A 16,847-nucleotide genomic window follows, 5' to 3' on the forward strand; every position below is an offset into this window, starting at 1 on the left:
GTCTCTTTTATCCTCTAAGAGTGGTCTATAGTCTACATATTTTCTTATCAGTGAGACAAGGGATACAGAGAAAATTGGTAAAAGATCAAACAATCAAAGTATCTTTTCCCTATGGTATGGACTTCAAGAGCCAAAAGGAAAAGAGTCAGTGACAGTATATCCTACCCCTTTGGCACCACACTAAGATGTCGTCTTCTGGCATTCCAGTAAATTCCTTAGCCTCAGTACACTCCCTTAAATCAGGTGGCCTGGAGGAGGTAAAAGGAATGCTACTTCCTCCCTTCTCTTGTTTAACATAAGGTTCAGTTTTATGTTTCCCAGTTACCATTACATTTTCTTAGTTCACGTTACAATTTCATAATTGTTATTACCTTCAGTTTCTTATTTATCATTATAATGCAATGGAAACTTGAGTGAATTCCTTCAGTTATAATACTTATTTTCCAATCTGTAAAATAAATAAAAGTACATGTCTCATGGGTTAATTTTGGGAGTCAAATATAAGACACATTTAAAAAAAATATTTCAAAGGGTTTTTCCACTTGGGTTTCATCACTGACACCCCATTTAGTCCCCTGAACACAAAACCAGGAGTAAGGAGTAATCAAAATAAGTAAGATATAAAAATAAAATAAATAAAAATTGCTTCAAAACTTTGCAAATGAAAATAATACTTGCTTTTGAATTGAGGAAACTATGTTTAGACATTTTGTTTAAAATAAAAACCTGGGTTTTAAAAATTATCAAATGCTTTCTTTTCAGCAGATCCGACTTTGGGAGGGGGGAAACTCCAAACAATAATAGTGAGTTTTTTGTTGAAATATTGAATGTAATCAAAGTAAAGAGAAAGTAAAGTGAAATTTATCAGCTACACAGGCAGGGTGGAGGGATGGGGGTTGGGAGGGTGGTATATTTTGATTCTTGGAGCTGGAATATGGGCACTGGTGAAGGGATGGTTGTTCGAGCATTGTATAACTGAGAATTTAGCCTGAAAGCTTTGCAACTTTCCACATGGTGATTCAATAAAAAAATAAAAAATTAAAAAATATATAAAAATAGCAAAAGGGAATATCAACAGGTATGAGAACTGTCCCATGGGCACTCTAACAACAGATATTGTTGAGGTGGTAGGAAGTTTGGGAAAACTGAAAACTTACTTGACAATGACAAGTACATACATTTCTCTTATCTGGGATGACCTGAATATCTATCTGAAATATCTAATTTTTTTTTACTTTATGATGTGTATTATTATGTAAGGAATTAACTGCCGCTTTACTTGATATATGTCCTTGAATCTTCACTCTGAAAAAGTCCACATTATCCTCGAGAGTGAAACTCTCTTTATGTCCTATTATATTTACTGAATAAACTTATATTACTAAAAAAAATGAAAAACTGAGTTTTAAAGAAGTCATTTTAAGTTTACTTTCTTCATTGATATAAAGTTGAATTTTGACTTTATTATACTTATATCTTTCTCTAAAATATTATATTCTTGTCTGTGGTCTGGCCATGTTTTTTTTCTCCAGAACAAAGTATTTTTTTCCTGTATTTTGTTTGCATTGCACTGCACTGTGTTCATAAATTTGGTGTCTGCTTATTGGATTGGCAGGGCTTCTCTACTGCCACGGAGGTGCACTCATGTCTCTTATGTCCTTTGTGCTGATTTCCACTCAATGGGCTTTTCCTGCTGAAGGACTTGGTACAGTTCATTAAGAGGAGTGTAGACGACTAAGCAACAATGGGCATCTCTATTGGACACCATCTATGCATGGCTCTTTGGAGACTCTTCCTCTCCAGACCACAGTAGAATGTACATTCATGTAGTTGGCATTTATGGAAATGTGTCTGATGGCTCAGATTCAAATTCCAGCCTTCTTTTTGTGAACTAGATGTAAAAGTTTCTTATTCTTTATAAGCTACCTGATTTTGTCCCCACATTTGTATTGTGAAACTTTTTAAAAAAGACTAAATGATCTAGAGATTAGAGAGATAGTACAGTGGTTATGTTGCTTGCCTTATACAGGACTGGTTCTGCTTTAGTTTTTGAAACCTCATAAAGTACCTTGAGCTCCACAAGGTATGACTCCTAAGCACAGAGCCATGAGTAAGTCTTGATCACTCACATCTGAGTGTGGTCCAAAACCAAAAAATAAACAAACAGAAATAAAGACTTAGTCATTTAACAGTATATGTGACATGAAAAAGCCACTCTTAAAATACATCCTCACTTAATCTTATCATGTTATAGGTTTATCATGTATTAATGAAGTTTACTATAGATTTAGACTTTAAATTATCTTAAAACACATCTGGATAAATATTATCAATTTTAAATAAATTATCATGGGGCGAGGACGTTTCTCAAAAGACCTATATGTGTGCAAACCCTGACTTTGTCTCAGGCACTACCTTGTTTTCAGTGTAGGACAAAGCTCTGGTTATCCCAGTAGCACCTGGACCAACATCAAGGAATCACTGGTTCAGCAATGAACTTTCCCTCCCAAGCTTTAAGGGCAGATAACACTGGGAGCATGACTCTTCACTTTTATTTCCTCTTAAAATTGCACGTTTATATTTCACACAAATTTTAGAATCGTTTCCTGTAATAAATAGTGGTATGCATGTGTCCTTTTGAAAAAAGGTTTTAATGTCCTAGGTAGATACCAAGAATTAGAATTGCTGTGTTATATGGCAGCTCTCTTGTTATTTTTCTGAGAAATCTCTAAACTGTTTTTCATGAGGATTGAACCAGATAATATTCACACCAACAGTGAGTTAGAATTACTTTTTCACCACATCCCTGCTAACACAGATTTTACCAGTTATTATATATTATACACACATCATTTCCCCCAAATATAGTTAGTAGGTGATTAAATTTTATCTACAGTTGTGCTTTAAGGAATGCTGCAGAAAGATGACTTACATTCTGTGATCTATACCACAGAGACTCTGATGAGCCTCCTGATTCTGTATTCCCAACTCCAAATTTTCATAGATGTCTCTACTTGTTGATAATCTGAAATTTTCCCCAAAATAGGATGCAAGTTTTTTTGAAATAATTTTGTTCTTGTAAAGTTGTTCACGATAATTGATGACGTTCAATATTTCAATACCAATCCCACCACCATTATTTCAAATTTTCTCAACCACCACCAAAGCCTGCCCAAGAGGCAGATGCTAAATAATTTATTTTGTATTGCTTGTTACAAATAATTGACTAAAAATGATCCAAAAACTTTTCCTTAGAGAAAGTGTGAAAAGTGTTGTATCTCATTTTGGAGCCATTAAGTCTTGCATAAGAAATTATTGACATGTTATTAGAGTTTGGGACTGGAACAATAGCACAGTGGATAGGGCATTTGTCTTGCCCATAGCTGACCGGGGTTCGATTCCTAAGACCCTCTCAGAGATCCTGGCAAGCTGCTGAGAGTATTAGGGCAGCATGATAAAGCCTGGCAAACTACCCGTGGCATATTAGATATGCCAAAAACAGTAATAACAAATCTCACAATTGAGATGTTACTGGTGCCTGCTCGAGCACATCGATGAACAATGGGATGACAGTGCTACAGTGCCTTATACACACACACACACAGAAACACACACACATATGTACACACACACACAAACACAAACACACACACACATATATATATTTTATCCAGCTCCCTTCTGTTTATTTTGGCATTTTCTGGGATATCTGCCAGAAGACACTAAGAAAGGACATTTTCCATTTTGCTAATGTGATTATGATTTTGAAACAACACGTACTATTTTATTTTCTCTCATTATAAGGACACGAGAAGTGAACTTAGGAGTCATTGAGCTATGTAGTCAGAAAGAGTGATGGTGAGGGACTCTACAAAGTATCAGTTTTAATTTCTTTCAAGTTCATACACCTCATTCTTTTGAAAAATCTGATGACTTTCATTTCAATATTAAAATATTCTAATAAAAACTGAACTACTTTTAGTTGGAATGTTCAGAAATAGCATATTTAATTCATAAATACTAAGGTGAACACTCTCAGCTTTTGTTTTTGCCAAAATACCAAAGTACACTGGAGTTGGAGCAATATTTGCCCAGGACTCCAAAGGTAAGGTGTGTGTTTGGTGGTAAGCTTGCCTCCCATGTTCACAAAATCTTTGGATTCTAAGCTTTGGATTTCTATACACTAATCATGGATCTTTTCATAGCCCTGGTGATTTTTCTTTCGTGTTTGAGTTTTCTTTTCTTATGGAATCAAAGGTCCAGCAGAGGGAAACTTCCACCTGGCCCCACCCCTCTCCCAGTCATTGGAAATATTCTACAAATAAATACCAGCGATATCAACAAATCCTTAAGAAAGGTGAGCATGATTTTCTTTTTTTCAATTGTCCATTGAAGTAAGACAGATCAATATTTAAAGAAGATATGGTACCAGACATCATAACTACCAGGAAGTGGTTTTGAAAGATAATGTCCACTAGATGTCACGGTATGTGAACATGGCATGAATGGAGACATTACAGGGCCCACTCAAGCAAATCAATGACCAATGGGATGACAGTGACAGTGACAGATTATGACCTAAATATTCTTTCTCATTATTAGTCTTAGTGTCACTAATGTCTTTTACATTTGTCTTGTGAAAGGATCACTCTGGTTGTTTTATGGAGAATTAATGTAAAATATTTTACACTCCCTAAAATATTGGCCTGGAATATTAGATTAGATTAAAGAGGATAAATTTGTATTTTACATGAAAGAAAATCCTCAATAATACAATGGGCTAAAGTACATAGAAGTTTATTTCAATCTCACATGATGAAAGGCGACTGTTAGAAAGTGGCCTCTCTTTCATGGTACTACTAAGTTTTTTCTCAGTCTGGGGATTTATAAATTGCAGTTGTTTTTGCTGTTGTTGTTGTTGTTGCTGCTGCTACTGGTTTTTGGGCTACACCCAGACATATTCAGGGCTCAGTCCTGGCTCTGTGCTCAGTGCTTATTCCTAACTCTGTACTCACGGAGCGTTTCTGGCGGCTCTGGGTGCTAGGGACTGAACCTGGGTTGACCAATTGCAAGAAAGTGCCCTATCTGCTGCTGTCTCAATCTCTCTGGCCTTGTGTCACTTGTGTCACTAAGCTATTATCTTTTTTTCTTTAGTCATAGTCAAGCCACCTACATGTTATTTCTGCTAAGGTAGGAGGAGAAATGAAAGGCATGTTGTTACCATTTGTGGAAGACTGTAGTATCCTACTATATCAGCATAATAAATACTGTATATGACAAGCCCATGTCTAATGTCATCTGACCCAGAGATATATTTTGGGACTTAACTCTGAGGAGAGGTTCAAAAACAAAAATCAAATAAACGAGACAACTTAAACTTAAAAAGCATTTATACAGTAAAAAAAAAATGGCTACCACAAACATAAAGATGCAAACTTCTAATTGGGTTAAGATTTTTGTATGTTAGGTATGTAACAATGGATTTATATCTAAATAGTACAAAGAGCTCTAAAAAAATAAAGAATAAAAAAACAAGAATTCGAACAGAATGTAGGCAAAAGACCTGGAAAAAACACTTCTGCAAGGGAGAAAAATATGTGCTAGAGAGAAATGAAAAATTTTAGTAGTGCTTATTATTAAGAAAATGCAAATCCAAATCACAATGGTATAATGACTCACTGCAATCAGAATGACCTATGTCAATAAACTATAAACAAGTGTCTGCACAGGTATGGAGAAGAAAGAATCTCTGGATGTTGCAGCATATATTGCAGTATGGTTTGGTTAGACAGTCTGAGGCATTTAAGATATGCACGAGAAAGAAATATATGTTTTCTGGGAGGATCACATAACTGTCTCCAGAGTTTTTTCTGCTGTGGCCTGCCGGAGAGCAGCCTGTTCAGCCCCCTTTTGTTAAATAGCTTGGTGTTTTAACCAATGATATTCATCCACATAGGCAGAAATGCAAATTAAGTTAGTCAAGGTAAACAGTATCAAAATCAGTACACAACTGTAGGTATAGTGAGTTAAAGTAACAGTAACAGAAAAACTATGTTTATATCCAAGACTAACCAGGCCTGAGATTAAGGGATGTGTACACCAACATGTTCTATAAAAGGGAGTGGAGAGAGAGAGAGAGGGAGAGAGAAAGAGAGAGGCAGAGAGGCAGAGACAGAGAAGAGAGAGGAGATAGAGTAAAACTGTCTGCTATAGAGCCAGGCTGGGGGGCAAGGGATAGTGGAAGGAAAACTGGGGACACTGCCCCTGGGAAATGTATTCTGGTGAAGGGTTGGGTGTTGGAACATTGCATGACTGAAACTCAATAAACATCTTTGCAACTGTATTTCTCATGGTGATTTAATAAAGAAAATTAAGAATTAAAAACAAAAAAAAGAAATGTTTATAGCACTATGTAACCCATTGGACTGAATTATATTTTGTCACAAGTGTCAAGAGTTAATGAACCAAGAAAAGTCTCCTATGAAATTTATAGATACTGTTACTTTGTTGTTGAAAAACAGTAAAATGTTCTGTTTACTAAGAAAAAAAAGAAAGAAAGAAAAAACAAACTGGTATATTACTGGTAGGAATATAAATTGTTTCAAACATTATGAAAACTAAAAATGAAACTACCATGTAATTCTACAATATCACTTCAAGGAATGAATCTGAAAGATATAAAATCTGTTAGAGCCAAATCGTAGTCCATACTAGATACTCACCAAAAGATGGATGGATGAGGAAATGCTGGCATTTGTACTCATAAAATGGTGAGAATGCCAAGTGAAATAGATAAGAAAGACAAAGACTATTCCTGAATGATCTCACTCATATAAAAAATAAACATAATTGCCTAATATAATTATGTCGGGTGTTTGCCTTGCAGACGGCTGACCTGTGTTTTATTACCAGTATCATATATAGTCCTCGAACACGTCTAGGAGTAATTCCTGAGTACAGAGCCAGAAACCCTGAGCTTTGCCACATTTTCCCCAAAAATGAAAAACAAAGCAAAGCAAACAAAAAACCCTAAAGGAAACAAACTACAAACTACTTGTTAAAATCTATGATGGACAAAAGAGAGTGGCAGAAATGGGCAGAGTTCTCATTAGGATAGTGAGATGATACTAGAAACTTGTCTGGTATATCATGAGTATTATACACATTACAAGGTGTTAAGCCCCACCTCAGAAATTTTAGAGTATTGTAATCATCATCATCGTCGTCGTCGTCATCATCATCATCATCATCATTATCATCATCATCATCATTATCCCGTTGATCGTGGAATTTCTTGAGCGGTCTCAGTAACATCTCCATTCGTCCTAGCCCTACGATTTTAGAAGAGCTTCTCTTCACTCGTCCTTTCCAATGGTGCCACATTGGAGGCTCTTTCAGGGTCAGGGTAATAACCATCATTGTTACTGGTTTTGGCATATGAATACGCCAAGGGGAGTTTTCGAGGCTCTCCCATGAGGGCAGGAAACTCTTGGTAGTTTGCCAGGTTCTTCCAGAGGGAGAACTAGGTTTTAAGATGTCAAGCAGACGCTTTCCAGAAGCTTGGTTTTATAGTCTCTGGATGTTGGCCGTTGGTGGGATTACACGGTGTTGGGGGCAGTCCCTGGGTGTGACAGCCTAGCTACTGGAAAATGGGGAATCTGGGCAGAAGAGACCCAGTCCCGATCCGAGCAGGCTTGGAGGTCTCAGCCCAGGGTCTCACATACCTGGGTTCCTCTGCCGATTCCTTCATCATGAGGCTCAGAGGAAGGTGTAGAGAGGGGCCTTAAGCATGGCTGTGGCTAGGCTCCAGATGTCTTCAGTGGAGGGAGCTCTGCTTGGGGCAGAAAGGGAAACTGGAGCCCAATGCCTCTGAGAGGTCCTGAGGAAGACGGAGCAAGAGAGTATTGTAAACCAATAGTACTTTTTGTTGCTCATGTACATTTTTAATTTTGAAAACATTATAATTCTTGTATCTCATTTCTTTTTCAGCTTGCACAAGTCTATGGCCCTGTGTTCACTGTGTATTTTGGCATGAAGCCCACGGTGGTGTTGCATGGATATGATGCAGTGAAGGAAGCCTTGATTGATCATGGCGAGGTGTTTTCTGGCAGAGGAAGTTTCCCAATGATAGACAGGGCGATACAAGGACTAGGTAGGTTTCTTTTTGGGAAATATGTAATTGTAAAGATTCGAATCAACTAAGGAATTGAAAATTATATTTAGATAAGTTTATGAGAATGTAATTCCAGTATTTTAATATACAGATTACTAATCCACCTTTTAAATTATGAAGGCAGCACATTGATTCCATGAAACATTAAAAGCAAAGAAACAAGCCTCCTGTGTTTTGATATTTTATAAAAAAAATCCTTATTTTAAATTATGATTGGTGAAGACAATGAAAGAAAGAAAAAAATAAGAAGAAAAATGATTAAATTAGTCATTCCCCTGAATTTTGCTTTCTGGTTTGATTCATGGCTTCTTAGAAAACACTATTACCTTAAATCTTCTCTTCTAAAAATCCTAAGAAATATTTAAATCCAATATGATTCAAAACAAGCCCATAAGCATGTTTGAAAAATGGATTAAGATGTTGTACATAAGTATGAATGGAAATCAATATTAGAAAAAACTTTTAAAACTTTTAAAAAACTTTCAAGCAGACTGTTCTTATCCATCATCATAAAATAATAACTGTATTATTTTATGATAAAAAATTTAGTATTAGTCAGCTAGGGAGTTTAGATGGTCCCAATATTGTTGGCAAATATTTGGGACCAGATGAACATATGCCTTCTCTCTATCAGGTACAATCAGGGTGCTGACCTTGGTCACACAACTGTCATAAGAGATTCTTCACAGAATTGTTGTCACTAGCATTCACAATGACCACAGGTGTCCTCTTCATGGCTGCCTCACTGGTCAGCAGGTACTTGATAATGGCATAACAGTCAAGCTTGTTCCTCACAAGGGTACTTTCCCAAGGATATCTGAGCTGCATTTTCTGTTGCAGCTACTGGATCTTGTCAAACGTTTTCTCTACATTTACTGATATGATCATATGATATTTTTTTTGCTTTCTGGGTCATATCCGGCATTGCATAGGGGTCACTCCTGGCTCTGCACTCAGGAATTACTCCTGGCGGTGCTCACGGGACTATATGGGATGTTGAGATTTGAACATGGGTTGGATGAGTGCAAGGCAAATGCCCTACCCAGTGTGCTATTGCTCCAGCCTCGATCATATGATTTTTTTAGGCATCTTCGTGAATTTTTCATTTCACCCACCAAATTCTTTAATTCTGTCTGTCAATTCTTATAGTTTTCTCATTTTAACTCTCATATCATCTTTTGTTTTATTGGATGTTTGTTCGATTGTTTCTTTGAATTCTTTAAATATCTTGTGTGTTCAGTATACTGTGGGCACACACTGAGTGTGGCCACCAAATGAACTCAGGTGAATGGTGATGAACAAATGAAGGAGGAAATAGGGGCCAGGCTGCTTGGTGATCAATCACCTTTTATTCCAATCTTAAGTCTCACCCTCTGCCCCCCAAGATAGTCTCCCACTATCTCGTATTCCTGTCTCCTCCTGACAATATACCAGTGTCTTCCTATTCTAGTCTCTTCTCATTCTAGTCTTCCACCAAGCATGTTGCACCATGTTAGTTATAGAGAAATCATAAAGGGTTAGGTGTAGCAATTATACATAGATATGGTTGTATAATCAACAGATGTAAAGCCCTTCCATTAGTTGCTCACTAAGCATAGCATGATGGAGTTCTCTGCTGCTTTCCCATTGTGCTTTTTGCAGTCTGGAGGTGTTCTCTGCATGTTGTGGTGTGGTGAGATGACCAGGGTTAGGATGCCAATTTGTCCTTTCTATGATATATGAAGAAGTGAAGTATTACTCTACTGAGCTCTTTGCAGTGGTCCTGATCTGGGGCAAAAGTTTGACTGAGTTCAGCTTCCTAGCTATGGACTCTGAGTTCACAAGACAGGGGCCATGGGGAGGCTGAGCTGAGGAGTATCCTAGTGGCAGACAGACTTTGCAGTGATCCTGACTTTCCCCCATCAGTCTCTGAATTGCATTTGTTTTTGGAGTTGTTCGATGTCAGTCCTCTGGTAGGCTACTTGTTTCAGGAAAAATGAAAGAAAGTTCAAATGAAGCCATTTTCTCCTGTACATTGTTCTCCAAGATCATCTTGAACATGTTTCTTAGGAACACTATATAATGGCTTCTTAGTCCTAAAAATCTGATATTGAATTTATTTGCTGCTAACACCACATTTCACAGAAAAAAATTAGCAAATAAAGAGAAAATGTTAAAATGAGATGAATGTGACTGATTCTTATCCGATGAGTAATTTTTTGTGCACTTTTTTCTGATGCATAAGAACAGCCTTTTCTTAAAATGTGATTCCTTGAGTTTGTGTCTCCAAAATTTTACTTATAACGTCCATAGATCAGTGCTGAAAACTTCACTTATTTAACCCATGAATTAGTAGCTGTATTGCATGATCAGAGACCAAGAATTTTGTCTCCATCATCACCAGCAAAAAAGGAACCACACAATTGCTTCACAGAATTACTCTAAGGTTTAGAGGAACTCAAAGATGAAGAAAGGTTTATTAGTATGTAAAACTAGGACAGCAAGATACCACATGAGTTATGAGAGGAAGCAAGTGAGATTGAGCTGCATGAAAATTTCTTAGGTGCTACCACTGTATTTACATCTCAACTAAGTTTTGTTATCATTTACCTAAGATGAGGTCTGTCAGCTAGAGTTTGTAACTATTGATAGTTTTTTATCTGTTTTTTTCCCTTGTCCTGATAGGAGTGGCTTTCAGCAATGGAGAAACATGGAAGCAAACCCGACGTTTAGTTCTCATGGTTTTAAGGAACATGGGGATGGGGAAGAGGACAATTGAAGACAGAATTCAAGAGGAGGCTTTGTGTCTGGTGGAAGCCTTGCAAAAAACCAATGGTGTGTATTTTGTCAGATCATTAAGATAACAGTTTGGGTAGCTTTAGTGCTTTTCTGATGTTGCACTGTTGACATCAGACATATATGATGGTTGAAATGCGGCAGTTTTATTTTATTCACATCATAGGAATAAGAGGTGAAGATAATATAATAAATTTTTCAGGTACCAAGTTATATAGTAAATAGCGTCACTGAGAATCCTTTTTGCATGATGTTTGAGAGAACAACAATAGAGCAAAAGAAAATATTGGTTTATTTAATTTATAGCTTTTGGAGCATGCCTAGGGTTGCTCTGTACTTACTCCTGATAATGTGATGAGGAATCATCCTGGTAGTGCTTGAGGAAAAATTAAAAAAAATTATATAATATATGTTGTCTTGGATTGAATCAGGGTTAATGGCACACAAGCAAACTACTACTGCCCTAATAATGCATTATCTCTCTGGCTCCAAAACATATTGTTATTGACGGATTAGGTATGCAACGACATTCAAACCTATTCTAGTGTTTCACGGCCTATATAACTCAGGGCCACATATAATTAGGAAAAGCTGGTTATCTTTGTGCATAGAAGAAAAGAAAATGGATTTCGGTAATCATTTACAAGTTTTTGCATGACAAGTTGAAAGATGAAGCATCTTTTCTAGGAACTTCTTGATAAATTGTAATCATTTCTGTATATGCATACCAGTTCGTTTCTCTGTGCATATAAAAACCTAATTATATGTGAAAAAGAGCACAGGTAGTTCAATCGTAGAGCTTACAACAAATCCTTTTAACATGTGGTGTTGTATGACCAGGTCATCTGGAGGACTGTTGTGTGAAGTGAGCTACAATGGCAATAGCGCAAGTGTGCTTAATTTGTATGTATGTGTGTGTTTTTTTGTTTTTGTTTCTGTTTTTTGTAGGACAGGAGGAGAGGAAAAAGCGACAGGGCAGAAGAGGCTCAGATCAATGTCATAGAAGATTTATACATTATTAGTCTTAGCATTCAAATACTTTTCAAGAACATTATTAATAATGTTCTTGCAAAGAACATTATTATAGTTACATTTATACCTATGAGATGAATTGACACTGTTGTGAAACTGGTGATACCAAGATAGGTTGATTGCTTTTCTATGATAGTAATAGAAAATGATATTTGATAATAATAGAAAATGTCATTTTAGAAGTATTTATATTACTTGAACTTCTTCCTTAAAATAAATTTTTGGAAATGACAGCTAGGTATCAATGAGCATCTTTAGGCCATATGATAAATATTACTTTGAAAGGGGCAGGAGACTCTGCAGAAGAAGATTCGAAACATGGGTCTCTATGAAACTCAGTGGTAGAGGATATGCCTTGCATATGTGAGGCTCTGAGTTCAGTCTCAAGTTCCACAAATATCTAAGTATCTTTATCAGTTTTTATATCTATAGCTTTATAGCTATCTAATATCTCTATGTATAATACATAGCACTGCCAAGCAATGTCATACCCTTGTTCATCGATTTGCTCAAGTGGGCACCAGTAATGTCTCCATTGTGAGACTTCTTACTGTTTTTTGGTATATCGAATATGCCACAGGTAGCTTGCCAGGCTCTCCAAGAGGGATGGAGAAATCGAACCTGGAATAGCCGCATGCAAGGCAAACATCCTACCCGCTGTGCAATCGCTCCAGCCCATGTATAATCCATATACATGTACATATCTATGCAAATACAAATAGGCATAAAGAGCTTATATGTGTATATTATTTTGTGAGCTTAGGCTTAAAAGATATTTTTAATGACTTAAAAGAATGTTAAAAACAAAAATCGTTCAGTTTTCCATTATCCTTAAGCACCATAGTCTAACCATTCATTTTCTCCCAGATATGCTGTTTTCAATTATTTATTCTATTAATAAAAAATGCAGGCCATGTTAATCATTGCTTATCCCTGACTTAATCATAGTTTGGAATTGGAATTTGATATATATATATTATTTAGGACATTATTTGGTAAATTTATAGTTGAACTCTACTCTATATATTTAATTTTTAATGTTTTAATTAAAATTATTTTATTTATTTTATCTTAGTTACAATGAATTACAGTATTGTTAATGATAGGGTTCCATGCATGCAACATTCCAACCCCAAGTTCTCCACCAGAGTGACCACTATCACCCACCATTGTGTCAGGACACAGAGTTGACCTCCAACTCTCACCTTCAACCCCTTGGCGCCTAGCCATAGTAAGTTCAGTTCTATAGACATGCCCTCAGAATGTTCTGTTGGCATAACCTTTGGCCATTAGTTATTCCCTTAGTATGCTTTTTTATGTCCCACATGAAGTCATTATGCATTAATCCCTCTTGATCTGGCTGGCTTCCACATATTTTATTTTTAAAATAATTCAACATTTCTCATATTAACTATGTTCTTCTCTGAACCATCTCATCTGTGATCACCTAGATTCTGTGTGAGTCCACCCAGCTATGTGCACTTTACATTCCTCTGTGCCCGTTTCATCATTTGTTGTTCATTTCTTTCACATATTGAGTAGAACTTTTTCCTACTGAAACTTACGTTGATTGCTGCTAAAACTTTTCATCTTGGATTAGACAGTTGAAGTAGTTGATTTCCAGAGACAAGTTAAACCTCTCTTTCAAACTTTGATTTACATGTTAAATTTTGGTCCCACACATGTTACAATAGGGTATCAGGAAGATTCTATTGCATATCTTAAAAAGATGGAAAAGAGGAGAACAGAATACTGGCTTGAGATGTTTATTGTGGTTGGGGGAAAAGTTGAGGTGAGGACTGCAGCATGCGGGAGAAAGTTGTGTGGTTTAAAAATATTAGGCTGTGCAAAGAAGGAACTACTTGAAGTTTTTATGTTAGATTGCCCAGAAGTGAGTAGAAGAGAAGAACATGAAGTTTAAAGCTATCATCAATCAAAAGAGAAAAAAGGAGACATCTGTATCACATGTAAGATATTTGTTTTTAAGATCTGAATGCAACCCCATTCTGCAAGTCCTCTCCTACTAGAAAAACAAACCAATTGTGTGTATTTATGGGTGTATTTCCACTTGTGATTTGTAAAATATTACTTCAAATCTCTTCAGCCTCCTGACTTTCCATTAGTATGCTCACTTTTATCACTGGTTCAATGTACCACACTGAAACTTCATATCCTGTTTTATTTCTGTGAAATTCCTTGTGGTTCTTAATGGAGAATTATGTCAATTGAAAATATTTGAATAAAATCAACAAATTAACCAAGCTGTATAAGAGTTGTATGGGAAAACTGCATTTATTCTATGCATACAGAGTTAATTGTGATGATGACATGTCTAGGTAGGTCCTAATATTAAAAATCCTTAGAGGTCAACCATTCTCAATGATTTTGAACTGCTAACTCAGGAGATATGTAAAAATTGTGTTCTCATCGTTGACTTACTTTGCTTGTAGCATCTCCCTGTGATCCTACTTTCCTTTTGGGCTGTGCTCCCTGCAACGTGATCTGCTCCATTGTCTTCCAGAATCGTTATGACTACAATGATAATAAGTTGCTAACCTTGTTAGAATATATTGAAGAGAATCTCAGAATTTCATCTAACTCCTGGGTACAGGTGAGTCAAAGCTTTTTTTTCAATTGGAAATAATTTTCTAGCTAATCTATTGTTCATCTCTGTCCCTCCCTACAACCCCACCAATTTCAAACTGGCTAAGGTGATGTTTCCAATTATCGCACTGTCAAATCAATTTAAAATATTTAAATGAAAGTTAAAGTATGTGCTAGTGTAGTAGAAAAATAAAATAGAATTCATCAATTATAGCAAAGAGAAACTTCTAGGAACCCTTTTCTTACTGGAAGTTTTATCTGTAAAATGGGTAATAGTGTTGTAAAGCGCGGTTTATACTAACATAGACTGCCTGAAATGTTATTATTAACCTATGTTGTGTAATTACTAATGATTACAATTCTGTATAGTTCACAGTTATGATGTGTCATGCCTCTGAAGAACCTGCAAAAATGAATAGTCTGTGCTGCATTTTTGAAACAGGACATTTCTATTTTAATGTATTTTCCAAAGTAGCCTTGCTAAGAATAAGGGAATGAGCTACACTTAGAATCTAAATTTGTGTTTTCTACTTTGTTTGATACAAGTTACCAGTTTGAATGAAGTATTCTATGCTGTTCCAATGTGTTCAATCTTAAAAATACAGTTTAATGTCAGTCAGGAAACTGTAGAACGGGCAGTGGCAGAATGAATAAGGATATTGTGCACAGTTTGGAGAGTGTAAATATCTATGTGAAAATAGATAAATTACATTTATTTCATCTTTATGGTACACTGTTTCTTCATTATAGAAAAAAGGCTATGTGTCCTGCAAACACAGTGGGTGATCTCTGGGAAAATATGTATATGCTAAAGTAGGATGAACAGTTGTTCAGGCTTCATTGCCAGGTGTGTTGAAGACTCATTTACTAGCCCTTCTCAATCATCACATTTTCATTTTGGGAGAAGTGTTAATATTCCAGAATTGTTTCATAGAATTATGGTTAGGAAATGTATTTAGTTGGTTTTTAAAATTCCTTTGTCTTATTCCTCTTAGACATCTTTACTCAGCATATAGCAACATACCTGATATATATAATGGGCATGAAAATTTGTCAAGTGAATTAATGAATAATTCTTTTTGTTCAGCTCTACAATGCTTTTCCTGCTTTAGTACATCATCTCCCAGGATGTCATAGGAAGTTTTTTAAAAACATTTCAGAACAAGAGAAGTTTATTTTGGAGAAAATAAAAGAACACCAGGAAACATTGGACCTCGATAACCCTCGAGATTTTATTGACCACTTTCTGATTCAAATGGAAAAGGTATAATGGGGTCCTTACTTTTTGTGGGTAATGTGACTCAGGGATTAGCTTTGTTCTTTCCAATGAACAGGGATAAAAAATAAGCACTCATAATTTGTTTTAGTAGCTCAACTGGAAATAAATTCAGAAGATTTCTTAATTGCTGGTGAAAACTGCTGATTGTCCAACCATATCAGATCTCAGAGATATTTTAAAGTTTGAACTGAAATGCACTTAGAACATATATCAAACTGGTCCTCTAGTCTTTTTGTCCCCTTGGGGAGTAGAGGAGGATTCTCCCTGTAATCAAGGAACTGGGAGGCTACTCCAAGTGAACTTGTAGCTATTTGGGGCATCTAGGCCTGTTTTTGTGGGCCTGATGATTCAGTTTCATTTCAGTGATGCTGTACTGCTTTAGGGACCACTTGGCCACACATAGTGATGCTCTGGAAATCATGTAGTGCCTGGGGAGCCATGTGCCGACAGCAAATTGGGAACCATTTCATGCAAGGCATGTGTTTCAGCCCTTTCAGCTACTCTTTAGGTGCAAAGTTGGTTCATTATTTGGGAGCAGTTTGAAATACATACATTCAACAAAACAGGCACACACAATAAAAATGCAAGACAATCTATTATTCTTCATAAAAATAGTTTCTTGAACGAAGACCATCGCAAATAAGGAAAAATAGGAATAAGTAGGAATCTTTAGAAAGAGTCTATGAAATCTTTACAGATGTACTAGGTTTGGCAGACACTCTGGCTTAGATGAACCTGGCTGATAAAATGTGTTCAGGAAATTATATAGACAGTGATAAAATGTGTAGAGTTTCAAAAGAGATTGCGTTGATTGTAATTGTTACTGCAACTGAGGTGTTTTCTTTTGTTGTTGTTGTTTGTTTGTTTTTTGAGTATTACGACCGTAAGGTTGGAAATACAAATTTAGTTTAGGGCGAAAGGGTTGGTGATTCCGGAGACTTGAATGAGAGATTTAGAGATGATAAAATTAAAAATTCAGGTGCC

The 16,847-nt window shown here is 36.2% G+C and overlaps 1 protein-coding gene across 1 annotated transcript in view; it reads left to right on the plus strand.

The window, feature by feature from the left end:
- The first annotated feature begins 4,183 nt into the window (after positions 1-4,183).
- LOC101548987 (cytochrome P450 2C21-like) overlaps positions 4,184-16,847 on the plus strand; it is a 30,455-nt gene continuing 17,791 nt past the window's right edge. Inside the window, exons 1-5 of the mRNA XM_012935795.2 lie at positions 4,184-4,357; positions 7,990-8,152; positions 10,838-10,987; positions 14,431-14,591; positions 15,672-15,848. Coding sequence (XP_012791249.2) covers positions 4,190-4,357; positions 7,990-8,152; positions 10,838-10,987; positions 14,431-14,591; positions 15,672-15,848 — 819 coding nt within the window. The 5' untranslated portion in view covers positions 4,184-4,189. The remainder of the gene's footprint in view (positions 4,358-7,989; positions 8,153-10,837; positions 10,988-14,430; positions 14,592-15,671; positions 15,849-16,847) is intronic.

This window comes from Sorex araneus, chromosome 11 (genome assembly GCF_027595985.1).
Source record: "Sorex araneus isolate mSorAra2 chromosome 11, mSorAra2.pri, whole genome shotgun sequence".
Classification (NCBI taxonomy): domain Eukaryota; kingdom Metazoa; phylum Chordata; class Mammalia; order Eulipotyphla; family Soricidae; genus Sorex; species Sorex araneus.